Genomic DNA, 27,143 nt, shown 5'->3' with positions numbered 1-27,143 from the left:
GACTTTCCAGAGTCAGAAAATACATTTCCAAAAAATATGAAGTACATAATTACGTTAATAGCAATGTCTCGCTCAAGTGGTGGATTGCGTTCATTACTATATACACGCGCACAACAACTTTAAAAGTGTCTTCCTCAGCAACTTTGCCATGACGCGTGGGCACCGACGTCAACTGAATGCGGGCTACAATGATGCCAGTGAGGGGAATCGCTGATGTGGTCCATTTTAGGACGCCAAATTGCTCGGCGTTGAATACGCGTCCGGCAAAAACCACAAATGAGGCATTTGAAGGCTAGTGCCGCAAATAAAATAAAAAAACTTGTTGGACTGTGTGAACTGTTAGCTTATTCGAATAGGTTGGTAAGGCGCTAGGACCCAGCGGATGCCTCTCCTCCATGCAGCAGCGGCTGTCGGAGCAGGCGGAAATCTGCTGCTCGCCGCAAGAGAAGATCAAAATGATGCTGCTGCCTTCAAAAAGGGATTAAAACGTAAGCAATCTGCGGTCAGCCGCGCCTCGTCGCTGCTCGGCTTTCTACGTCCAATCTTCTGTCATTTTAACGATGGCTACAATCGAGCACGTGTCGCCGTTGCAATTTCGCGCAAGCTCATGACCGATGCATCGTGCCCGCTTTCTCATCTGCAGCACGGCGCGCGCAGGCCTTTAACGCGATCTGTTGTTTTTGTCTCGATCCACCTGCCCGGCTAGCCTGAGCGCATCTTTGCCAGCGGGGGGTGAGGGAGGGAAGACATGCCGTCGCAGGGCATCCGTCGCGACGCCTGAGCGAGCCACCATGATGAAGACGGAACCCACGTCCAAGAGCGCCGGCTCCGCGCTCAGGAGCCCGTCCCCGCATAGGAGCGCCTACGAGGCGGGGATGCAGGCCCTCAAGCCCGTCGCGGACAACGCCGCCAACGGCGACGTGCACGACGGCCCCCGGGGGCGCAGGTACGGTTCCAACGTGCACCGCATCAAGAACATGTTCCAGCAGCTGCAGACCACCCCGGCCGACGCCGAGACCGAGGAGGGCGCCGAGGCAAGCGACAAAGCCGTGCGCCTCTCCCTCCCCAGGGCTGGCAGCCTGAACGAGAACGTGGACCACAGCGCGCTGCTCAAGCTCGGCTCCACCGTGTCCGAGCGCGTCAGCAAGTTCGACACCAAGCCCGAGAACGGCCACCAGCGGGCTTCGTCGCCCAGCTACTCCAAGCTACAGGAGACCCGCCGCATTTTCGAGCAGCAGCAGGAGAAGCTGGCCACCACTAGGGTTCTGCTCAAGGCAGACAAGGCCTCGGGCCTGCAGGAGGGCAGGCTGGACATGATGGCCCGCTTCAACGGCAGCACCGAGTCCCTGGACAGTCTGGACGCCAGCGAGGCCGTGTCCCCCACCGTCAGCCAGCTTAGCGCCGTCTTCGAACGGGCAGCCGAGCTCCGGAACAACCTGAACCGTCTCTCGTCCACGCCGCCGCTCCCCTCCAGGGGGGTCAGCGCCAAGGTGGGTGTATTGAACTCCAAAATAATCACAAAGAGGGCCAGCGCCCTGGCCGCCGGCAACCAGGGCGAGGACTTCGGCGGGCAACGGGACCGAGAGGCGCCCGCGAGGAGCGCCCGCAGGGGGGCCGGCTCGGCCGAGAGCACGAACGGGGGTCAAAAGGTGGAGGCGGAGCAGAACAGGGCAAAGACCGTGTCTGACGCCGGCGTGGAGGCTAAGGCCGAGCAGCCGGAGGAGGCCGGCACGGCGGCGCGCTACGAAAGCCGAGATGACACCTCGAAGGTGGCGGACGAGGACGGCCGGACGCCGGGAGACGACGGAGGAAGCCAGGAGGACGACGAGGACGACGACGACGACCGCTACGAGGCCGAGTCCAGCTGCGTGGAGATCGCCGGGCTGCCCGTCGAGGAGGAACCGCCCATATCGAGGAAGATCCGCTTCAGCGCCGAGCCCATCAAGGTGAGCAAAAGAGGTATTTGTTCTTCGTTGGCGGCACGGTGGGTGACTGAATCCCACGTCTGCCTCACAGTTCTGAGATTCGTTGTTCAAATCTGGGCTCTTTGCATGTTCTCGCTATCTTTGCGTGGCTTTTCTCCACGGACTGGGGCTTGTAGCACTTTCCAACAACATGCATGTTAGTTTCATTTCTAAATTGGCCAAAAGTGTGAATGTGAATGTTTGTTTGTCTATATGTACCCTGCGATTGGCTGGCAACCAGTCTAGGTTGTGCCCCGCCTCTCGCCCAAATCTCTGCTGGGCTTGACCCTAATGCAGATAAGCGCTCTCGAAAATGGATGAATGGATGTTTTATTTTCCTTGACCTTCAAGCGATCTGTCAGCATTTTTCATCATCAACTTGTGCTGCTGACATGTTGGATTTTCACACAAGCTGATGCGTCCGCGTTCCGGCGGTGATACTCAGGGTGAAAGGGATGCAGGCGGGCAGGCTGCTGCTGGTGGCGGCGGCAGTGGAGTGATAGTGCAAGCAGTGCAGTTAAGTTAAGGAAACCGCAAAAGAAAACTTGAATTGATAAGATCGATTCATCGTCCCGCCCTGGGAACGCTGTCGGTCGGCAAAAATTGATAATTTTCAATGATTCATGAGGTCGGTGACATTTGAGGGAAAGAAACCCATTCATTACTCCCATCATAAGTGGCTTAGCTGAGCATAAACTGCTAACAGCAAACATGGGAATTTGGCGAAAGAAAGAGCGAGTTTCGTTCAAAATAGTAAAACATCAAGAGCTGACCGAACTGGAAGTCTGCATGAAAGCGCTTAAACTGTAATGATGCTGCATGATCTCTGAAACAAATACGAGGTGATGGTCTTAGAAACTGACCAACCGGGACTGTCAAGGTGGCCAATCATCACAACATTATAGTTACAAGTGCCTTTCATACAGTACCTAGCAAAGCGGGATATCGCCAGCGTCTACTGTGACGTATAAAATAGTTGTTAGACGGCGACAAATTCTTTCAACACAATAGGGCGGGTGAAGTGAGTGTCAGGGGTTAAAGTTTGCAACCCCGGTCTGGCCTTTTCCACTATCACACAGTCGCCATCCTGCCTCTGACACTATCTCAGAAGCTAGAGAATTTGCGGGTCAGCTTTGATGGCCACGCCAACGTCCTTCCCAATTTTGATTGGTACTTTTAACACAGAACAGCAATATGGGATTAAAGAAAAGAGGAGAATTAAAGAAATTAGATTAAAGATTCAAATAGAGATTGAAGAAAAGAGCTACTGTTGCTGAAGCTAGCTAGCTAGATAGATAGATAATTGATCCCATAAGGGAAATAACAAATATACACTCATTAATAATACAGTAACCGGCGAGTATCACTGATGTACTGAATGTTATTGTGCACATTGTGCATTAGCTAATAATGTGGTCAGTGAGCCACTTATATGATACAAGATTGACAGACAGGTCAACCTTGGTTTCCTAACATGCTTAATGTTGACCCCGCAGACGTCTTTTAATGAGGGAAACCCTCCCCCTCCTTTCACACTGTACCCCCCAGAGGCCTTTGTTATGGAGATTGATGCAGTGTGTGCGGGGTGGGGGGTGTGTGTCAAAGGAGCGTTGGGGTCAAGTGAGGGGTAGAAAGGGGGAGGCGTTATTATGCTATTATGGGGCTTAAATGTCACGCGTCCGCATAGTGTCCCAAAGTCACTTCTAATGCTTGCCAAAAAGGAAGTACCCATTTTTAGAGTCCGCTTCCTGTCATCGGCAGCCACAATCGGGTCTTGTTGCGGTGACGGCAGTTGGTTGTTCATGAGTTGGTGTCTGTATTTAAAAAAAAAAAAAGGCAAAAAAATAGTGTGCTCAGGGTAGAGTTCTCTCACTCTCTCTGTGTGCTTCATTGCTCGTTTGCTCTTTGTCATCAGTCTGCTGTTGCTGCCGTTTATAAAAATAGAAACGCCGCCACTAACGTCTCGTTTCGCTCGTTTGCTGTGGCTTCATGTCTACTGCTCTGTATGACTGCGCTGTGTTTTGTGGTTGATTTTGTCTGGCACCATCTTGACCATCCCCGTGTTGTCATGGCACGAAAAAACAAACAATTCAGTGTTTAGATCTTGGATTTTACTTATTTTTTCCTTATTACTGATGTGTATACAATTTCTATAAGTGATTGTTGAAGTAAACAATCAATCACCTAAAAAGCAAAAGGGCATCGTTTTGGCGGATTGTTTACACAATAAATGTCATTTTAGAGTAGGGCTGCACGATTATGGCCAATGTAATTGTCGTGATTCTTTTGATCAATATTGTAATCACGATTATGAATCACAATTATTCCTCGTTTGGGGGAAAATCTTTATTTTTATTGTATTACTTTTTAACAAACAAGCTGCAGCCGTTTTCAGTTCAAAATGAATCTTTAAATAAGAATAAATGATAGATAATTATAATAATAATATTTCTAATATATTATAATAATATAATAATTTTTAAAAATGCACCCTAAAAAAAATCCTACTTTAGCAAGGACTAACTGAATAATTGTGCTATTACAAAGTGCAATCACGGATTGCAACTTAATGGAAGCAAATACAGTTTATGCATAGAGGGCAATAACATTAGGCCGAAAATCCACATCGTCAATAAAGTGAATTGTGAAGGATGGTAGAGCTCCGTTGCTCTGCTTGACCATTGGTTAGTCGTGCACAGTCACAAAATGCAAAGACCAGTTGTGAGTTCCCTCTCTATTTACTCCAGGGTTTTTGTCATTGCAGTCAGGCCAGGCGAAAAGTTGAAGATTGCTAATAGTGTCTTACCGTGACATGCCCACCTCTCTGCCAATGTGCTGAGAGGTCCAACTTCAAAATAAAAGCCTAAAATGCCATTGATATCCAATGTGGTACTATATGAAGCTTTTATTTTGAAGTTGAAAATTATTGATTCATCGATTTATTTATTTATTTCTTTTTATTTTTTGCCAAATCTGAATTTTCTAAACTCCTTTATCCATGTCAAGTATTACATTGAGCTGAGTAATTTAGCCTGGAGAAGTTGTACTACGGTGTGGATGAATGCTACTTCCCAGGTCGTGCTGTCCTTTAGATAGCAAACTTGGTTGAAAGCAAATCGACATGACTGTGCTGGTCATCGCCAAGCGGTGCACTCCTATTTTGTGGAGAGACGCGCTTTTCATCGGACAGCGACAGTGTTTCCCCTGTGGTTCAATAGTAAAGGTGCTTTTAAGATTGATCCACGAATAAGCTTTAAAAAAAAAAAAAAAAAAAAAAAAGTGAGTGAGATGTTGCATAAATTGGCTGATTGCAGTCACCTGGATGAGTGGGTGTGCACTCACACACACGCACACACACACAAACATACAAACATTCCGCCAACACATCACTGCGGGACTGAAACAAGAGAGGGACACCGCGACCTTGCTGATTATCTCTAGCAGACTATGTGAAACACTGAGTCCTCAACATCAGACTGCTTGTTACCTCACGCCTCTGCTGAGCACTTACCAACACTAACACAATAAACTGGAAGACATGCCACCTGCTGGTGTTGCTTAGGCTTAAGAAATTTGGTGTGTGTGTGTGTGTGTGTGATGATGACGACGGGAAGAACATACATTGTAATGATGATAATTTTAACAAAGTGTGCGCTGGGAATTTTGTTGTTAATATTTGTTTATTACTCATGAGTTCTGTTTACACTGCGTGTCAAACCTATGTAGTCGACCTGGGATTTTCCTGGCTCCCAATGTAGTATCAGAGGTGGGATGGCGGATGTGCGAGCGGGTGTGGTTGAAAGCCAGGATAGGCCAAACGCCAGCATCTAATGATCTTATAGCGGGAAGCCGTTCGCTATGTGAATGCGTGAGGAGAAGTGTACCATTTCGCTGGGTTCTGTGTGAAATGACAGGTCTACTGCTACATCCATGATGCACCAATTTTGCAGCAACTCCGTGTGAAAGGGGCTACTGGGTGTACGTTGACCCAACAACCAATAGTAACAAATAGTCAGCGATAATATCGATTAATCGCCCGCCGCTACTCTCAGTTGTTAGCGTGTAAGCTGTGCCTAAAAGAGGCTAAAAAGCGCATTAGCCGTTCTCTGACAAACACGCCATGGAGACGGCGGAATGATTCTGGCCTCTATCGCTGACCTTGTTATTCTGCAGCCTCGTCCCTCTCTCGAGGTCATCGCTAAGCCGCCACACGCCCGCTGACCAGGAACTAGCCTGCCAAAACAGATGAACATGGGTGCCATACAGCCGTGCAGTTGACCATTATTTGATCTGCGTGTGTGTGTTCTACATTTGGGATGAAGCCCCAATTCTAGATTGCTTCGGCGATGACGTCTGAAACTTGGATGGTGAAGTGAACTTCTTGCAGACAAGTGCAATATAATAACCATCAAATACTTTCTTTCATCCCCGACAAAACAGAACGGCAAATTCACCTGCCGAAGTTTGACAATGATGGAGCGATATGAGAGGAAGCTGCATCTATTTCTAATGCCGAGCACCCCTTGGCTAGATCCAAATATAGACGCGTTTGGTGAGTCCGCAAGGAAGTGAGCGCATCAATTGCTGGTGTGGGCAGAGGGGGTCATAATGGAAGTGGCTTCCCAGTTTAACTAGCATACAACGAATGAGGAAAAGTCAAATTATCGGATTAGGACATCCAAGATGCACGTAAACACGCAAGTCTGACAAAGTCGGTCAAAAGACGCTTTATTGCGACACATTAACAGCTTGCTGATCAATGGCTGGTGTTTCAGAGTCTCAACGTTTTTAAAAACGGTAGCGTTATTGTTCCAATGTGTGTGATAAATGGAGGACATGCTTGTGGTTGTGGGGTTGGAATGGTACACAAATCACAGTTGAAGACCTTGGTTTAAAAGTGAGAATCATACTTGTTTAAAGTTGTAATTTTCAACATAGGAAATTGTAATTTTTTTTGTTTGAATAAAAGTAGTAATTTTATCAAATTAAACTAAGAAATCTATTTTAACAACATTCCAACTTTATTCCCATAAGATTATGACTTTTATCCGCAAAAAAAACAACAACTGTTTTTTCACTTGAGTTTCCGAATCTTCTTGAAAAAAAAATAGACTACATTTTATCCTGGTTACACAACACTTTAGAAAAATAAATAAATAAATACAAATATAAAACTACAACTTTACATTTAAAAGATTACAACTTCATTCTTGAGAGTTTACAATTTCTTTTCCCTCATAAAATACGACTTTATTCTCATAAGCATGTGTGAGTGTGTCCAAACTTTTTTAACTGGTACTGTATTTCATGATATAACTGCTCAACCGGAAAAAGCCCAGTACTAAGTCACTAAAAGAGGCTATAATGCCTTAGTAGTGGAGGGGGACATTAGTTGAGTTTATGATGCGACTAGCGGGGGTTTTGAGTCATTCTTTGTCATATAAATTGGTTGGTTGTCACTTGCATGCCGTTTGCAGTCCTGAGTAAAACGGACACACACACACACACACACACACACTCAGCTGGTTAGTGTCTCTGGCTAGCTGCATTTGTAGGACATGGCATGCCGCAGAGGGAGGGGTGGGAGTGGAGGGAAGGAGGAGGGAGTTTCCTGGCCATCTGTTGGCTCCTCTGACCTACTATCTGTCACAACTGGAACAGCACCCTTCTTGGGCACACATACCCCCCCCCCCCCTTACCAGCAGCAGCAGCAGCCTGCCTCTAATCCCACTGTTTGTCTTCTCCACACAACAACATGTCTCCAGGTTGAGGTGAAAGTGTGACGCTGTCAATCAGGTGCACATGTCACTGCGGTGCGAAACCATCGGTCCACTAGTAGCACCTTAAATCAGGACCGCTTCCAGCGGCAAAGTCAATGAGTGGACGAGGGTTGTTGGATGTAGGAGCATCTATTTTGTGTACGTGTGTATGTGTGTGTGTGTGTAATCCACATGCTTCTAATCCCACTAAATACAAAGGTAACCTAAATCAAAAACCTCAGTGCTTGTCTGTCAGCACGCTCCTATCCATTATGACTTCACTTGGGCCTACATTCATACAGAATAAATCAATATTTTAAGACAAGGAATACATTAATATTAATTGCATTTTTATAATATAATTAGACACCTAATTGTATATACGATTTAAATTATTAGATAAAAACAGTCCATTGTTGCTCTATAATAAATGGAATATTACCGCACTACTAGACACCTTACATTGCTTAATGACTCTCTGTACTTATGTGCCTGTGTCCTAAATGCATATTTTGTTATATTGGCTTGTTTGCTGTAGTACTAGAGTGGCTCCAACATACTAGGCCAATAATGATGATTTTGAAAATATTACATATTTTTGTAATCTTAATTTTTTTTTAAATTGAAACCACTTATTTTATCCATAAGTATTTTTATGGAGGAAAAAAAAATCAGCATTATTAGTCAAAGTGTTTACATTTTATTTTATTTATTTAGGCAAAAAAAAAAAAAAAACAACAGGATGATCCAATCCATTATTAGGCTTTGGGCCTAAAGTTGAATTTAATAATTCAATATTCTTGGTCTTCCTCCCACGTTCCAAAAGCATGCTTCTTAGGTTAACTAAAGACTCAAATTGTGAATAGGTGTTACTCTGAGTGTGACTGGTTGTTTGTCTATACTGTATATGCCCTTTGATTGGTTGGCAGTCAGTTCAGGGGTTAGCCATCCTCTTCCCCAAAAACATTTGAGATAGGCTGCAGCTCACCTGTGACCTTAACGAGGACGAGACGTGTAGAAAATGAATGGCCGGATGGATTTATGTATTATATTTTAATTTCATTCTTTGACAATCCTGGCATTTAATTTATTTTATTATACTATTTCTAGTTTCCATAATGTCACCTGTGTTTCTACACACGTCCTGTGTTAATTTAGGGCAGTAGTATTAAGTAAGTGAGCAAAGTATTAAGAAATGCATACCTCTTAGAGGCTTTTCTTGGGGTTAAGGGAGATTTAAATGAAAAAGCAGAGCTTTGTTGAGTGTTCAGCGATGCATGCAAATACAATCGTACTGTAAATCTCTGAAAGGAGAGGGGCACGGAGGGGGCTGCTGCCAAATCTGACGAGCTTGGTGCGTTGCTATGGAGAAGAAGAAAAGCTGCGTAACGCAGATGGAGACACCTAAAAAAAAAAGAGAGAGATGTGCAAACAAAGTGAACACAAAAGTGTGAAAATGTCGTCGGAGTGAGAAGAAGAAACTGTTTGTTGAGGAAAAAACGAGATTCTGTCCAATCAGGAGCGCTTGAGTCGGTGTGAGTAGTCGAGCATGCGAGGTGCTGCATGCATAATCACCTCCTGTGTGTCTGTGTGTGTGTGTGTGTGTACAGCTGCGGGAGGCCTCCATTAGCATGCTGGAGGTGCTTATGTAAACGACCACGCTGTTAACAAGAAGCAGAATGAATGTGGTTTGGAAATAAGATTCGTCCACTTGGAGAAATGTCTCTTTTGGTAAAAACATGTTTGTAACCACGATCCTGAATAAATGAACATTTTAACGTTTCAACAATTTAACATCATGAAATGAGCTGTCAAACTGCATGGCTCGGCTTATCAAAATGTCTGTCGAAGAGTTACATCACACCACCCTCCAGCTCCACCTCCAGTATTTTCTCATGTAGTACAGGTGAGGCTAGGCAACCGGAGGAAAATATTTGCAGCTTGGAAGCACATACCTTGGGTCAAACGTTTGAAACGTCAATCAATCACTACTGTTGCAAAGGGTAAATGGGTGACATCGTTTTGGACATGTTCAGCGTGATGTGATTCCATTCCAATGGGCTTCATGTCAAACGGAAACCAATGTGAAAATGACGCTGAAGTTGTCCGTTCCTTAGTGAGAATTAAAGTCGCTCATCGAAAATAGTCTTCTAGAGCCGTTTGAAAAGTTACTAAATATAGCGACCAGTTGGCAACACTGACTGTACTTTTGTAAACTAGCTTCTATCTGTTTGTGTTGCCATCTTGTTTTAGTGTAAGCAGTGCACGTTAGCGAGGACACCCTTTAAACAAAGGAAACCGCATAAAACAAAAATCCATTCTGTGTTGATGCCATTTCAACAGCACAGCAATTACAGGTAAAACCTTTACATATAGCATGAAATTGGCTTGTGATTTAAGCTTCCTAAGGTTGATGTAAAGTGCATTGTGTGTTTGCGTGTCGTGCAGGTGTTCGCCACCTACCCCAACGAGGACTACGACAGGCGCAACGAAGACGTGGACCCTATGGCCGCGTCCGCCGAGTACGAGCTGGAGAAGCGGGTGGAGCGGCTGGATCTGTTCCCCGTGGAGCTGGAGAAAGGTGAGTGCCAACGTTAGACGCATATCACTGCGCCGAGAGCCGTTCCTGATATCGTGACCCTCTCGCGTAGCTAAAACGACCGTCTTTCCTCGGGGTACCTTGACCCCCGACATCTCTTGAACGTGATGGTGTATTCAGATATTTATAAGAGACTATATTTAGAAGTCCACACATGGTCTGACATAGACATGCTTCCTGTATGTGACTTAAAAGCTTTTGCTTCATCTCCTTTCCATCTTGCCTGCAAAGAAGTGTTTGAGCCGAAAATTAAAATAACTAGTAGTATATCGAGCTAAAAAATGTAATTTAATTTTTGGAGGGGAAAAAAAAGTGGCAATATGAGATCTAACCAGGGGAGGAAATGAAAAATCTACTTTTCACGTAATATGATTATTCTATAAAAAAATAAAAAGATATATTTTTTTACTCTTACCCCTATTTTTGTTTCATGGACAAATTTATTATCATAACATTGCTCGTAACTATTTTTTCAGAATAAGACTTTCTTCTCGAACATTCTCTAAAAAAAGATAACTGTATTCTCATAAGATTACGCTTATTTTTCTTAAAACAAAATACAACTTGATCCTCATAATATTAAGCCCTTATTTTTCGTGAAAAATAAAACTAATCTTTAATGAGCCTTTTAACTCTTGGAAAAGTATAACAATACTTTAATATTATTTCTCTCTAAAAATATGTCTTTATCCTTGCACTATTACAGCTTTTATTCTCAAGATTTATTACGACTTTATTCTCATATGATGCCTATTTTTGTTTAAAAATTGACTTTTCCCCCTTAAAAATACGACTTTATTCTTGTAATATCCCGCAGATTTTTCTTTACCCCGATTTTCTCAAAAATACAATTTCATTCTTGCATAATTACATTATAATTATTTTTTCTCTCCCCAAAATTGGCTGTCAATTTTTACTTTTTTATGGAAAAGTAATTATTTTATTCTTGCGATATTGAGGCACTTTTTCTAATTTTCTTCATTCTATTTGTGTAAGATTAATAATAATGACAAAGTATATTATATTTATACACTATATTTTTAAAAATCATTTTTAGAGTGGCTAATGATGCCTATAGAATAATGTAGAATTAATGATCTCTGAGGCTAGACTGATCTGAAATGAGTGTTGAGCCTTGTAACACATTCACTGCCATTGACGGCTTTAGAAGTCAAATATCCATGTTAACTGGGGATGAGTTAACATACCCAAACGAAAACGGAGCATACCTTTAAATGAAGCCGGTTTGTCTTGACTTCCAGATGAGGACGGCCTGGGCATCAGCATCATCGGCATGGGCGCCGGAGCCGACATGGGCCTGGAAAAGTTGGGCATCTTTGTCAAGACCGTCACTGAGGGGGGAGCGGCACATCGCGACGGCAGGTGTGTTCTCATGTCCTCATCAAATATCATTATGTTACTTTAGAATGTGTTCTAGGTAATGGTGTGTACAATATATGGACAAAGTATTAGGACACCTCCAGGAAGTGCTTGTAGGCGGTGACATTGGTGGTTGTGGTGCTCTGTGCAGGATCCAGGTAAACGATCTGATCGTGGAGGTGGACGGGACGAGTTTGGTGGGAGTCACCCAGAATTTCGCTGCTTCCGTGCTAAGGAACACGTCAGGAACTGTCAAGTAAGATGACACGTTCAAATCATCAATATTTTGAAATATACAAGTATAATATTATTGAGTTACAGGATCCAGACAGATAAGTTGTAAAATATACAAACTGCAATGGCAAATAACCCACAGATAATCCATGATTCAAGAAAAACAGAAAAACAGAGCAGTCATTGTGTCGGCAGCCTAGACAAATGTCCGATTTAAAAAGCGTGTTAATGAATTAAAAATAATACAATGCAAAAAAAAAAAAGATATATTCTTATTGCCAGCAGATTGAAAGACTCATCACTGGCATCGTGCTAACTCACCAAGCTAAATTGAAAGCCAAGCCCTATAATAGTAATGTAATACTAATACTGTCATTATGTGTCTTTGAGTCTATAAAGAAAGATAGAAGATAAAAGTAATGAAGTGTTAGTGTTAGGCTGCCCCAGGACAACCATTCTATTATTTTCTTAAATGAGTGGTTATTTTTTTGTGAATAATAAAATAAAACATTAGTAATATGAACAAATTTACATTTGCATTCAATGTTATTGTATCTATATAAATAATTGGTGAATTAATTAGATATAATACAAATCCAAAATGGAATAATCTTAATATTCAGATACACTATTTTACATGCATATTGACTTTTTTTTAAACCTCATTTACAAACGACCTGGCCTATCTGTCAATGTCAAAAAGCAAATGTCTCTCTCAAGCTTAAAATTGTACCCCTGGCTTAGCCTGATATGTTTGTCTTTAATTTTCAAAGCAAAAGCAATTAAATAACAATTGTGACAAACCACTAATGCTGGGAACTTTCACGTAAAGAAATAATGGGACAGTAATGTCGAATGGATTGTTTTGAGTAAGCAAATAGCTTTTTGAAGTTGGCGTGCCAACGGTAGTATTTTCAAAGCTTCTTGTTACATCCTTGCTAATTAAGAGTTCCTCTGGCTAGCTTCACATCTCATTCATTCATTCATCTTCCGTTCCGCTTATCCTTACACGGGTCCCGGGCGTGCTGGAGCCTAACCCAGCTATCTTCGGGCGAGAGGCGAGGTACACCCTGAACTGGTCGCCAGCCAATCACAGGGCACATACAAACAAACAACCATTTGCACTCACATTCACACCTACGGGCAATTTAGAGTCTTCAATTAACCTACCTTCACATCTCATATTAACAAAAATTATGTTTTTATGTAGTTTATTTATTACAATGTGTAATTCTTTTGCACTGAAACATCATCTTATGGCCTTGAACGCAGCATCACATTGGTGGCTCTTTTGACGTGACGTCTGCACGTCATTCATAATGACTTGCTTTTGGTGCCATTGTATGACTTGGAAGATCAGAGGCCTTCACAGACAGCTCATGCATTATGGATTGTCATAAAAAAAAAATAATACAGTGGGGCGACAAACATCAGGAAGTGCGCGCATTTAATTACCCGAAAATTGAAAGGCTTAAAGACCAGCTGCCGCGATTCACGTCGTCTTCACTCTGCTCTTTAATTAAGAGTTTTTGTTCGCTTTGTAGTCACTGTAACAAAAGGAGAAAAAAGGATTGGTATTGGGTAATTTAAATTTGTGCTTTTTTTTCTTCTTTTTTCATTATTATTCTTAGGTCAAATAACTTGCCATATTGAGGGTTTTCCTGTTCTCCGCTTTGGAAATCGTTAGAAAATTCAGCTCTTGAAGCCAGTTTCACTAAGCAAACCAAAATTCAGTAGGTGTGTCTATCATGAGTGAACCCACACAAAAAAAGTTTCAAGAGGCCATGCCTGAAAAGACAAAGGAAGTCTGCCGTTTTGCTTTGCAGCGGCCATTTTAAGGTCACGTTGGCCATTTCCCTTCAAAGACGAACTCATACTGGAGATTTTGTTTTAGGATTGTTACTAAATGAGCACTATGGATACTAGACAGATAAATGATGCAACATTGCAAAACATTTTAGTTCTTGCCATTGCTTGTGGGCGAAGCATGGCAGCGAAATTTGATGAGTTGCCCAAAAAAAAAAAAAAAAAAAAGAATATAAAATCAACCACAAGAATTGACTGAAAATTCAGCCCCATGAAATTTGGTTTGTGTGTCTATCATCATTAGACCCACAAAAAAGTCTCAAGAAGACTTGCCTAAAAAGACACGGGAAGTCGGCAATCTTACTTTGAAGCAGCCATTTTAAGGGTCACGGTGGCCTTCAAAGACAAATTCAACCTTGAAATTTTGTGGGATTCTTTCCAAATTTTAGCCGTTTTCAGCTTTAATTATTACTATTATTGAATGATTAACAATTGCATTATGCAGGTTCTTCATCGGACGCGAGAAGCCAGGCGAGCAGAGCGAGGTGGCGCAGCTCATCCAGCAGACGCTGGAGCAGGAACGCTGGCAACGTGAGATGCTGGAACAGCGCTACAACCAGTACATGGAAGAGCATGAGGTCCTGTCCATTTTTTTTGTAATCTTTTTTTTTTTGGGTGGAATAAAAGTGCAAGACTCGTCATTGCGGAATGTGTGGCAGGGCAGCGGTTGCGCTGTGCCGAAGCGATGAGGGGAAACGCTGAGTAATCCATATTTCTAAACCCCCTTCCCCACCCCCACTGACTCGGAATTCTGCCTGCCTTCTCAGCTGGGTTGCTTCATCAATATTTGCCAGAATTACTTCCACTTCAAGAAGAAAAATGCATTTGTGTGTATTTGTATACACACATCGGTCAAATCATTAGGCACGTCTTCACATATGAATGAGAGCCATCCAGCACAACAAAGAATTTAACCTTGTGCTTATTACTGTGGTCATCAAACTGCACTGCAACATATTTTGCTAAATAAGGTATCCAAAATGTTAGAAAGAGCTCTCGTACGACCTCGCTTGTCATCGCCACGGTAACATGACAACTGCAAAATGGCTTCTAGGATTAACATTGTACCTCCTGAACGGTTGTTTCAGCACTGCACGTGCACGGCGGAAATGACCTTTTCCACTGGACACAATAACAGGAAGTGGATCCATTCATCGAGAGTGGGTGGTTCTTGAAAAGCATCAAGAAAGGGTGGAAGATGGAGCGTGGTGATGGGGGTTGATTTTCAATCAAATAGGAATGAATACAATGGCTGTTTTGCACCATCTATTGGCCGTTTACCGTACTCCACCTGTTTTTTTCTGCTCCTATTAACCCCTTACAGCAGTGATTCCCAACAGCTGTTTGCGGCGATACAGTGTGCTGTGGGAAATTATCCATTTTCTTCAAATTGGTCCAACACCTTTTATATATTTACTACCAATAAGCTATCTTTCGCCCTGCAATTGGCTCTATCTATATACTTTTTGTGACATTTACTGTATGTTTGGTGGTGTGCTGTGAGAATTTTCTCAGGTAAAATATGTGCTTTGGCTCAGTAAATATTGGGGAAACTCTGCCTTAAAGCAGGGTGAGCAGACGTTTTCAGCAGTTCCCTCCCGCTGTCATATGGGGTACCTAATTAAAGTGTACATTTTGATGTACATGGAGGTTCTTACCACTCCCGTCTCGGCAGGGTGGCGAGTACGGCACCGACGAGGAGGAGGATGAGGACGAAGATGTCAGTCCGCCGTACACAGGCGCCATCGAGGTGTTCGACTTAGCGGAAAACGAGGACCTGTCGCCGCTGGAGACGGACCCCGAGAAATTGGCCCATAAATACAAAGAGGTGCGCGGATCCACCACCATCTTTCACAACATAAACAAACAGAATGACAATACAATAATAATAATAATCCAGAGTAATGCGCAGTATAGATGTCATATAATTAATGCGATTCCTCTTGACAGTAACTGCCACGTCACGCAATGGAAATCAGAACACAGTTTGTGTTCGACCTTACATTTGCAATTTCTCACCTGTGGTCCTCTTGTTCAGCTCCAAATAAAGCACGCCGTGACTCAGGCCGAGATCCAGCAGCTGAAGAGGAAGGTACGCTGGCTTCATCCGCAGAAGCATCTCCGATCCTCTCCGTCTTTTTGTTTTGTCATAAGGAACCATTTCTTTGCCCTCGCAGCTGCACCACGCCGAGCAGGACAAGCAGCGCTGGCGCATGGACAAGGCGCAGCTGGAGCAGACCCTACAGGAAAATAAGGAGCGCATGGAGAAGCTGGAGGGTTACTGGATGGAGGCGCAGAGCCTGTGCCAGGCGGTGGACGAGCACCTGAAGGAGACGCAGGCGCAGTACCAGGCGCTGGAGCGCAAGTACAGCAAGGCCAAGAGGCTCATCAAGGAATACCAGCAGAAGTAAGACCAACATGCATCACTTTTCTTTATCTTCTTTATGAACGCCGATTAATCCTGATTACTTCTGCAGGGAAATCGAGTACCTGCAGAAGGAGACACAGCGATGTGCACAAGTCGGAGCCGAGGCGTCACTCCTCAAGGAGGAGTCGGGTCAGCTGCAAGAACAGGTCAGTGACACTCATCCACACAAACAGAGAGGTCCTGCTTAGTCAGCAAGATTATGCAAGGAAGAAAGCATTATATTTGGCTCCAGAAAAAGGGGCACATTGAGCATTACAGTCTGCTTGCAAGTGTGGCCAACAGATCCAGCGGTGGTTAAAAAAATACATAGAAATGCTTGTTTGGCCACTACTTGGTAATGTGCAATGTGCATTACCACCACCTACAGGAGTGAACAGCGTTGCCGGGTATGTTAGTATTTGTTCGGCCTTGGTCTTGCTCTTTACTGAGTGACATTGGAATTGTAATCTTACACAATAAGGCATCTTTGTTATAAGATTCTTACAAAAACGGTGCAGGGAGCTCCCAGGTTAAGCAGCATGTCTTATAAAGTTATTCATTAAAATTTAAATAATAAATAGTGGCGGCACGCCAGTGGACAACTGGTTAGCACATCTGCCTCACAGTTCTGAGGACCGGGGTTCAAATCCCAGCCCCCCCTGTGTGGAGTTTGCATGCTCTCCCCGTGCCTGCGTGGGTTTTCTCCAGGCAGTCCGGTTTCCTCCCACATCCCAAAACATGCATGTTTGGTTGACTGAAGACTCTAAATTGCCCATAGGTGTGAATGTGTGTGCGAATGGTTGTTTGTTTACATGTACCCTGCAGTTGGCTGGCAACCATTTCGGGGTGTACCCCGCCTCTTGCCTTAAGATAGCTGGGATAGGCTCCAGCACGCCCGCGACCCTTGTGAGGATAAAGCGGTACAGACAATGGATGGATGGATAAATAAATAGTTACCTGAGGCTCACCCAGTTTTACATTGATTTCTTATCGGGTATCTGATTTTTAAAAAAGGCCAATGCTGATATGCATCACAATGCCGAATATCGGCGCTGATAATCACCCTGGATGATAATTGGTCTATCCCTATTTGGGATGCATTTAATGAACTGATGTCACTGTTCTGTGCTTCGGAGCAGGTAGCCGACCTGGAGTGCCGTGTGGAGGAGCTGAAATCTGAACCTTTATAAGAAGCATTTGGGGGCGGGGGAAAGAGAGGAGGAAGGAAAACACGAGGAGCTGCAGGGTATCTCTAATTTTCTCTCCATGTGGAACCCTTTTTCTTTCAAACCTGGAGAGTATTTCATCCCTGAGTTTGTTATTTGTGACACGTCGAGCTGTCATTTTTTTTTTTTTTTTCCAATTGCCAAACGAAAACAAAACGTCCTCTCTTTCTAGTTTGGTGACTTTTTCCAGCGTGTACAGAAGTGACTGTTGTATAGGTGTGGTTTAACAAGAGTTTTTAATGTGTCAAAGAATTTAACACATCATGTAAACTCTTAATTAGACACAGGGTTATTGTTGTAAACTTGATGTGAGATTGACAACTGAGGTGCTTTGCCAGGGGATCAAAACTGGACTGATTGTAACCATGGCAACCACCTGCTGCCTAAAAGTGTTTGTGTATTATTATTATTTACACACATAAGACTCATGAATAAGAGTCCAGGCCTCCGTTCATTTATGACTACTAACAAGAGTGGGCCAGTACCAGCAGAGGACATTTTACAGTCTGGAACCAGCAGCTGCAGCACAAGGAAAAACAAAACAAAAAGACACATACACACACTGCCTGAATTGAACGCCACACACCTGTGTCGCGCTACCACCGCCATCTTTGTAGAGCTCAGCTTCTATTTTAACTTCGTATTTATAACACAGACCCATGAGCAAACAAAAATATTATGTAAAAAAATAAAATAATAATAATAATAATATATCCAAGTGACTGAAATGAAGAAAAACAGGCAGTTGTATTTTTCCTAATAATAATAATAATGATGATGATGATAATAATATGTACAGTGCACATGCTTTGCATTGTGTTTTGTGGATTAAATGGTCAACAGTGGTGGACAAAGTGCTTGTTTTTATTTCAACTGTGCACTAAGGACGGCCATTTGGTTGATCGAGAAAATTAACGTTAAATATTTTGCATACTATTGAAAATGGCATTCAAAATTATTCAACCTCGTTGTCAGAGCTCTTGAAATAGCGATATACAACTAACATGACACCATTTATTAAAATTAAGTGTGCAACAGCATGTATTGAACAGAATGCTACCTGATAGCAGAGGTCTGCGTGGATGTAGTTCACGTAGCTGATGTAGCGACGTTATAGCCACAGATAATTAAATGCTCTTCCACTAGACTGCAGAAAAAAGTGTATCCACTTTTTGTGACAATTTGTTTTGGCGCTGTGCCGTGAGATCTTTTGTATATAAAACAAATTGTTTTATATAATAAAGGTTGTGGAAAAACTGCTCTAACACTGGTCTAAAGCAGTGTTTCCCAACTTTATTGAGCAAAGGTATATATTTTTCATTACAAAAAAATCTAAAGGCACACAATCAAATCAAAATGTCACAAAAACTGGATACACAGGTTAACTGAGGTTATGCACAACCAATTCAGCAGAACGAGACAAAGCACTGAAGCCTCCGCCTTCATACAGGAGGCCGGGAAAAAGCACCTATAGGAACTTTAAATGTCTACAATGTCTTTTGTTTTACACAAAATATCTCCAAGAGCTATCAACGACGACCACATCCAAGGCTTTGGCTTTGTTGGTGTTTACGTATATCATGTCATATCACATGCATGTATAAATACAAAATATACATTTAACTTTTGTCCAAAGACGCCAGTGATAAATTAATAATTTAGCAAGTTTCGGTAAAAAAAACAACAACAAAAAACATCATGCCACAGCCCGTAGTTATCATAGTTTGGCTGCTAACCTGTTTTCAGGGTATAGTCATTTGATTTTCTACCAAAGGCGGATTATGTACATTCTGCAATCAAGTGGAAGAGCACTTAATTGTTTTTGCTTGTCACGATACATTGCTGGTATAGATAGATGAACAAAGATACATTATTTGTAGTAATAAATACTTTTCAGACCATTTCAGTGAAATTGGATAATCTCCCGCTGCACATGCACACATGCATGTGATCACTCATGGCATACAAGTTGGGAATCACTGCTTTAGATAGCAAACAACTTTGACATGGAATCAACAGCACCTTTGGCGGTTGTGCTCAACGTAATGCGTGAATTCTTGAATATCAAAAGCAGATCTGGACAAAGGCTGCTTGAACGTACGAAATAAAATGTGTCTTCTCTTACGTGTGATTCTTCCGGTGGTGCCTGCGCAGATGATAGTTCCTGGAGAAGCTCTTCTCACACAAGCCGCATGTAAATATCCGCTGTCCCATGTGCAGCATGCGGTGCGCCTTGAGGCTCTGCAAGCGACTGAAGCTCTTGCAGCATTGTTCGCACGCGTAGGGTCGCACGCCCGTGTGCTTGCGCTCGTGCCGCTTCAGGTCGCCCGACTGGCGGAAACTCTCGCCGCAGTGCGTGCACAAGTAGGGCTTCTCGCCCGTGTGCGTGCGTAGGTGCACGGTGAGCTGGCCCGAGTGAGCGAAGCCCTTTGCGCAGTGCGGGCAGCAGTAGGGCTTCTCGCCCGTGTGCGTGCGCTGATGCTGCTTGAGGGTGTAGTGGTTGCCGAAGCCCTTGCCGCAGTCGGTGCAGAAGTAGAGGACCTTCACCTGTAGAGAGCAGGAGTGGCTTTTAAAGGCTTTGGCACTGGTGTAGCCTTCATCGCAGTGGGGGCACGTAAACACCTTGGCATCCTGCTCAACCTCTGGCTGATCTGTCGGGCTGTCGGCCAGGTACTCAGCTGGGTGGTGCCTGCGGACATGCTTGGTCAGGAAACTCTTGGTGGTGAAGGAGAACTGGCAGTGGGCGCATGAGAAGAGCTCGGTGGCGCAATGGTACTTCCTGCAGGCGTTGGTGTGCTGGTGCTGCTTCAGGCCTCCGGACTCAACGAAGACTTTGCCGCAGTGCTCGCAGCGGCACAGCGGTGTGCTACGGTGAACGGTCTGCTCGTGGCGGCGAAGGAAGACGGACTTGTCGAAGGTGGTCCCGCAGTGTGTGCACACGTGCCGCTGCTGGTTGCACTTGTGCACCCGCAGCTCATCTGGATTGGCATAGCTCTGATTGCAGTGGTTACAACGGAAGCATTTGTGCTTCAGGAGCTTATCGCTGCTGTCCGTGCTTTCTTTTCGCTTAGGAGCGACGAGCTGGATGATGGGGGAAATTTTCGATTTGGAGACGTGTCGCCGTGGCCTCACACAGGAAAGCCTTGTGACAGGCGCCTCAGAGGGTTGCGGGACAGAATTGGGATCGCTCCCCTCTCGGCTCTGCTCCGAGTGACTGGTGCCGATGTGCAGCTGGAGGAGGTCCACGGTGGAGAAGGCGAGTGAACACTCGGCACAGCTAAATGACATTTTGGCAGCCACCCCAGACAGACGGCACGCTCTCGGGCGGCCTTTGCATCGCGTACGGTGACGTTGCAGGTGGCGGGTGAGGTCGCTGTACTGGCCGAAGCACCGCTTGCACACAGTGCACACGTATGGACGAAACATGTCGTGCACCAGCATCTTGTGCTTCTTGAGAGACATTTGGTTACAGAAACTTTTCCCACACTCAGAGCAAACATGGGGCTGCTTGTCCGCTTCCTGCTCTGCCGCCTCACTTGCAATCCTGTCCTTTGCATCACTCAGCTCCTCGCTTGTCGTTACATCAGACGTATTGGAAGCGCCTTTTTGGGACCCATCGACCCGCTCAGTGTTTTCCGCTACATTCGTCCCGCCGGGCTTCCTGTGAACGACCTGGTGTCGGATAAAAGCCGACGCCTGGCTGAAGCTACGCCGGCAAAGCGGGCAGCAGTAGGGGCGCCTGTTGCCATGTACACACAGCTTGTGCCTCTTCAGGTGCCACGCCTTCTTGAAAGTCCTACCGCAGTCGGAGCAGGCGATCGACGTGATTGCATCGTCTGGGAGCAGCGTCAGGGCGGGAGTGGAAACCTCAGCATCTGCGGTAAGATTTTCTGCCTCGGTTTCGTCAGGGTTGGATTTCAGCTGTCGATTGGAGTGGAAGCAGTCGGCGTGGCGCTGGAGGAAGGCCTCGGTGGTGAAGGTCAGCTTACACTGGACGCACACGAAGACCTGAGACGCCGCAGGGGAGATACTCTCTGCTAGTTAGAGGAGGAAATAAGGACATTTTATTGGAGTTTTGAATTTTAAAATGATTCATTCTATAATAACAAAGTAGATGCAGTCTTGAGCTTGGTTAGCCTTTTATTTTAATTTATAATTTGAATTCAATTTTAATGTACATTTCCATCATGAAAAAAACATTTTAACAGGTAGTTTGTTATTCTTTAAATTAAAATACAGTGGACCCCACATATTCACGCTTCGGCACCAGCGGATTCACATATTCTCAGATTTGTTTTTCATTCTTTTTTTCCTTTTCTTTTTTGGGGGAAGAACCAACACTGAAAATGCATAATGGCGGTGTGCGGTACATCCCCACTTATTCAAGAAAGTTATTTATTTATTTATTTATTTTTTCTTCTCAATGCAATTATAATGGCCCTCCATTACCCGCAGAGTTTCGCTATTCGAGGTCTGGCCCGGTCCCTATCCCCCTGCGAATAGCGAGGGTCCATGTTATTTAAATTTGAATGTCAATGTTTATTTTTAAACATATAAATATTATATCAAATAAATATTACCATAAACTTTGAATTTTAATTTTGACTTATTATTAGGCGTTATTATTCAAATTAACAGAAAGTAACTGCAGTCTTGCGCTTCGTTAGATATAGTCCATTTCTTAATTTAGAATTAAAATATATTACTTTTTTTATTTACATTTTAAAAAATTTTAACAGGTATATAAAAATTTGAAACTTCAAAATAACTATGCACACATGTTGTCGCTAGGCGGACATTGCGTTCAAGTCGCGCCGCTGCTCACTGGGCCCTTGATGGCGTGTCTTCTTTCAGTGTTTCAGTGACCAGGAACATGGATGGCTCTTCTATCGACCCATGAACAAGTACCATTTATTTAACATTCTTTAAAATGGAATAAACGCAAGAAGAAAAATGGTAAAGATAAGAAACCGTTTATACAAATAGTAGCATCACTGACGTGAACCAAAAACAAATTAAATAAAAATGGATGCAGCTAGCTTCTCTACACCCAGCTAGTAAGATGCCATATTCAGCAATGCCTCCCTTTTTGGCATTCAGCGAAAGCTGTCATTTAGGTTTAAAGAAATGTGCTGCAAATTAGCCAACAGAGCAGTTGAGCAGTTTTGAATGACAATGCAACATCCCACTTTCTGATTTTTTTTCTGAACAGAAAAAGACAAGTTTCCCTGCATCGCTTTGTTGTGCCAAAATCAACCAATCAATTAGAAAGAAAAAAACACTTCAATCAGAATTTTACCATGTTATTATGGAAGACTTCAATGGAGGAGTTCTAGTCCTCCTTCCCTTTCCCGTCCTAAGTTATGTTTATTTAGTGCATTGTTTCTTGATAATCGTGTGTGTTCACTTATTTCTACATTGCACTCTATTTATTTTTAAGCCCACTGATAAAAAAAAAAGTGTAACTTCTTTTTTGGGCTGAAAAGACTTCTTTTCAATTGCTTCCCATTCATTACAACGGGAAAAATTACCTCAGTTTACAAATGAAACGGGGTCACAAAACAAATTAGGCTCGTAACCCGATGTGTTCCATATTCTGAAACTGATTAACAGGAAGTACCTGCAATCTTGAGCTTATTAACAGGTATTAAATTTTTTTATTTGAACTATTTACGTTTCAATGTGTTTTAGTAGACATGTTTTTAAATAATTAAAATATATATTCCAAAAAAATACCGTTCCAGCCACATTTCCTATTTTTTTGTTTGTTTTCATTTTAATAGCAAAAAGTAAAGGAAATAGGACAGGAAATAGCTGCTGTTTAGAGATTTGTTAGTCATATATATATTAGAAGATTGTGTTTCATGTAACAAGAAGTATCTCTTGAGTGACATATTATTTATTATTTAGTACCTGCACTCTCGAGCTTGGTCAGCCACATTTGTGTCCAGGCGTCGCTAAATCGTGCAAGCAGCTTGCCGCTGGGCCACACCAGGAGCTCGTCTCCGGCGTGAACGCTGCGGCAGCAGTGGTACAGGATGCTGCCTTTGTACTGCACAGCCAGCAGATTGCTCTCGTCCCTGCTGCGAGCACGGTTGACATACCTGCCACAGAGCAGAAACGGTAAAAAACAGTTGGAGTAGAAACACACACACAGCAGGATTATTAAAATGATGGGAACGAAATATAACATGAAAATAAAGAGCGGTATCTCACTTTAAAAGGTGTCTTTTTTCTAGTTAAACATTTTTTATTTCAGAAGTTTTATTTTTTTTAAGATAAGAAAAATTACAATTTCTAAGCAGAGTACTAGAAGGTTGAGAAGACTAATGTTTTCTAGAAAAAACAATAATGCCCCAAGATAAGTCCGTTTTTTTCCGAGATAATTTTTTTTTAGTCATACTATTATAATAAAGTTGGATTTCTTTCCAAATAAAACATTTGATTTGTTTTAAATTTCAAAAAATCATAATCTGTTGATCTATTCTTCAAACTAAAAGTTGTATTTTTTTCTAACTAAAAGTGTGTGTGTGTGGGGGGGGGGTTATATTTAAAAAATATATTTTTTAGACAAAGTTGTATTCCCCATACCTGAGCTAAACTGATTTTCTTTTGGGGTGGGATCAGTCCAGATCTTCCAAAATGTTTTTTAGATAAATCAGATTTTTTTGTATAGAGTAATATTACAAGTCCAAGTTTAACAAGAGAAAATGACAGATTTTAACAAGTTACTTTTATTCCCATAATAAACCATGTTTTTCCTAAGAAAAAACACAACTTTTTGTTTGTAATATTACAACTTTATTTCATAGCATTAGTATTTTTTTATTCTGATATGAAAAAAATCAAAAAGATACCTCATCCAGTTTGACAGAGTTTCTGAAGAGGCATCAATGTATTCATAAACATCTTGTCCTTTGTAAATCTGCAAAATAAATGTAATATTTATTCTGTACAATGCTTAAAAGTGGCAATCATTGACTAAATGTATATTTAATGTACATCTATATACAACCAAATCTAAATGGTCAACCTACCTCCCAGGAGAAGTCACTTGCGATGGCATTTTCCACACTCGTCTCTCCACCCTCAAACGGGCCGAAATGCATCCCGGGAGCGAGCGGGGGCCCGTGATTGATGACCCCAACACCTGCGCCGGGAATACCAGAGCGGCCCACTGTCAGGCCGTAGGGCAACGTGAAAAGCGCTCTCTCAGGGACGCCCACACTTGTGGGAAAGTCAAGGATAAAAGATGGGCCGCCGGCCTTGAACGAGTCGCTCTGGTCTTGGAAGAGAGCAAGACACTCATCACAGCCTGGAGAACAGAAACAAAAGTATTCAAGTTTATGTTTAGCTTAATAATTAATCATGCTTAATGAATGTCTTCCTTACAAAAGCCTTCCCCTGCCTCTCCATTACCGACCAGCAACTTCTGGATTGGTGGAATCACTGAAAGGTGAAATGGAGAGAACGGAAAAGAAAAAGCTGCAATAATGAAACAACACTGCTAGAAGATTATAGCATTGTTATTTTATAGCGTCTATTTGGATTGTCCTACACTGCTCACCACCACTTGGGGGTACACTTGCGCTGAGGATTACTATGATACATTACGATTTTTATTATTTATTTTTTATTAATTAATTTATTTATTATTATGATTTTCTCAATTTAAAACATATCCCGGGTGTCTTAACATGTTTCTGACATTCTTTCGTCAAAATACCTCAAGGATCAAGACTTATAGACATTTTTACAGCATATTTCTTGTCACGGTGAAATCCACTCATTTTAAGAGCAGCCCCACATACTGCTGCGCCAATGGCGAGCCCAGCTTTTGTTAGATTGACAACCAGTGACCTGGATGGCACAGGAACATTCCTGCTGGCATTTGGCCATGTCCTCTTCCGCCTTACTCAACGAGTGTTCGCAGCGGCCGGCTGCTTGCTTCGACTAGCAAGAGCAGAGTCCAGAGTGTGGGAAAACAAGCGAGCACCGAATACAATGATGGCATTTTTGTTGGCGCACGGACAGATTGGCAGCACAAAAACACCCTGCCACCCCTCTAGGTATTATTGGTGACCACTTGGGGTCGCTTTCCTCATATTCGACACTGAAGCATCTGTGACTTGGAGTGTGTGCTTATTAAAGGTTTCTTTTGGTACCATTTTTTTCATCAGCGGCAGTGGCTGTCCTTGACTACTTGTGACAATACTTTTAACTAGTGGTGGTAGACTATATTAAATAAAGTAACATTTTTGCCTTATGTTGGTAATCATATGGGCTCTTTCCTCCTGGCTTTAAACCATCGACCAACTTATTTCTCCGATAATTATCAACAATTTGTATTTTTAAACCAGACCTTATTGAACACTCAATTCATCCCTTTCTTTCTCATTTTGCGTTCAAATGCAATTCATGAGGGCTGGGGACACGCACTGTGGAAAAACAGCTTAGACGTGTGAACTTCATCGTACCTGCTGTGTCAATGTTGTCAGCGCGCAAGCAGCGTTCTATGATAACAACCTGCCCGGTGGACTCGACCCACTCTCCGGCGTCGGTCGTGCACGACATTGGGGGCTCTGTGGAAAACACATTGTGTATATATATATATTTTTTTTTTATTATTCATTTTTATTTGCCTTGTACGCAGAACGACATTCAGTTAGTTCACGCCGCACAAACATTGAGCTACCTTACCTTTGAGCTTAGCTAGCATTACGTTAGTGAAGTTGTCGTAGAATGACGAGATAATCTCAAAATGACAACAAACAGTTAGCTACCCTAGACTTCGTGTGTCGCTATCGCGCTAATAGCTATGTGAAAAACAAGTTGTTTCTACATAGACGAAAGTTAAGTTTGTACATTTTCAGTTTGGACTATTTTGCTAACCACTACAACACACCGGAAGAGTTGAACTCTTACCCGGAGGTTGATGGGCTACACTTTCTGAATAAAAGCTTTCATAACTATATATAATAGTATACGCAGCCTACTCCAACTTTTACCTAGCTGCCATAACATAACAATTAATTCAATTCTTGTTAACCAGTTGAATTCAAGCTTTTTACACGAACTTGACACACACCGGTTGCGTTCTTCTGACTTATTTTCTAACTACGACAAAGACACCGGAAGTGTGTAGTCGCACAATTGAAACAAAGCCAGTTTAGTACACTTCGCGCAACTTTTCTTTTTTTTTCTAAACCAGAAATTGATTAGTGGAGCTTCTAAAACTAAACCTGGCTAGTAAACACATCAATCCATTTTCCGTACCTCTTAACCTCACTGGTGTCGCGGGTGTGCTGGAGCCTATCCCAGCTATTTTCGGGTGAGAGGCGGGGTACACCCTGAACTGGTCGCCAGCCAATCGCAGGGCACATAGAAACAAACAACCACTCGCACTCACATTCACACCTACGGGCAATTTAGTGTCTTAAATTAACCTACCATGCATGTTTTTGGGATGTGAGAGGAAACCCGGAGTACCCGGAGAAAACCCACGCAGGCAGGCACTGGGAGAACATGCAAACTCCACATAGGCGAGGCCGGGATTTGAACCCGCATCCTAAGAACTGTAAAGCAGACGTACTAACCCGTCGTTCATGTTGCTGCCGCTACTCAACACAGATAAATAAAAAAATAAAATAAAATAAAATAAAACATGCCAGCAGCCAGAACATAAGAGGACAAGATCTCGTTGGCCTG

General features: G+C 43.0%; 2 protein-coding genes and 1 long non-coding RNA gene across 6 annotated transcripts; 1 reads left to right on the top strand and 2 right to left on the bottom strand.

Moving 5' to 3' along the window:
- The first annotated feature begins 339 nt into the window (after positions 1 to 339).
- ppp1r9bb (protein phosphatase 1, regulatory subunit 9Bb) lies at positions 340 to 18,280 on the top strand. 2 transcript variants are annotated; one of them, XM_061757123.1, is made up of 11 exons: positions 340 to 488; positions 707 to 1,946; positions 10,172 to 10,304; positions 11,585 to 11,705; positions 11,854 to 11,958; positions 14,248 to 14,380; positions 15,478 to 15,630; positions 15,841 to 15,894; positions 15,980 to 16,209; positions 16,280 to 16,376; positions 17,349 to 18,280. In XM_061757123.1, the coding sequence occupies exons 2-11, from the start codon at positions 792 to 794 to the stop codon at positions 17,397 to 17,399; spliced, it is 2,232 nt and encodes a 743-aa protein (XP_061613107.1). In that variant the 5' UTR covers positions 340 to 488; positions 707 to 791; the 3' UTR covers positions 17,400 to 18,280. The 2 variants fall into 2 exon arrangements, with proteins under 2 accessions (XP_061613107.1, XP_061613106.1); XM_061757122.1 differs by having other exon boundaries at positions 388 to 1,946.
- On the bottom strand, positions 13,049 to 15,954 carry LOC133469715 (uncharacterized). Its single transcript, XR_009785765.1, has 3 exons — positions 15,822 to 15,954; positions 15,461 to 15,650; positions 13,049 to 13,483 (listed from the first exon to the last, which is right to left on the bottom strand). It is a non-coding gene; the product is annotated as an uncharacterized LOC133469715 (long non-coding RNA).
- On the bottom strand, positions 18,164 to 26,671 carry prdm9 (PR domain containing 9). 3 transcript variants are annotated; one of them, XM_061757120.1, is made up of 7 exons: positions 26,136 to 26,671; positions 25,913 to 26,017; positions 24,828 to 24,884; positions 24,473 to 24,750; positions 24,293 to 24,360; positions 23,349 to 23,539; positions 18,164 to 21,469 (listed from the first exon to the last, which is right to left on the bottom strand). In XM_061757120.1, exons 1-7 carry the CDS (start codon positions 26,152 to 26,154, stop codon positions 19,557 to 19,559), a joined length of 2,631 nt encoding a protein of 876 aa, XP_061613104.1. In that variant the 5' UTR covers positions 26,155 to 26,671; the 3' UTR covers positions 18,164 to 19,556. The 3 variants fall into 3 exon arrangements, with proteins under 3 accessions (XP_061613104.1, XP_061613103.1, XP_061613105.1); XM_061757119.1 differs by having other exon boundaries at positions 18,164 to 21,472; positions 26,136 to 26,669; XM_061757121.1 differs by lacking the exon at positions 24,828 to 24,884 and having other exon boundaries at positions 18,164 to 21,472.
- Between the last annotated feature and the right edge of the window lie 472 nt (positions 26,672 to 27,143).

Source organism: Phyllopteryx taeniolatus, chromosome 19, assembly GCF_024500385.1.
Source record: "Phyllopteryx taeniolatus isolate TA_2022b chromosome 19, UOR_Ptae_1.2, whole genome shotgun sequence".
In the NCBI taxonomy this organism is placed as follows: domain Eukaryota; kingdom Metazoa; phylum Chordata; class Actinopteri; order Syngnathiformes; family Syngnathidae; genus Phyllopteryx; species Phyllopteryx taeniolatus.
Note: the sequence above shows the minus strand (reverse complement) of the source record. Positions and strands in the feature narration are given on the sequence as shown.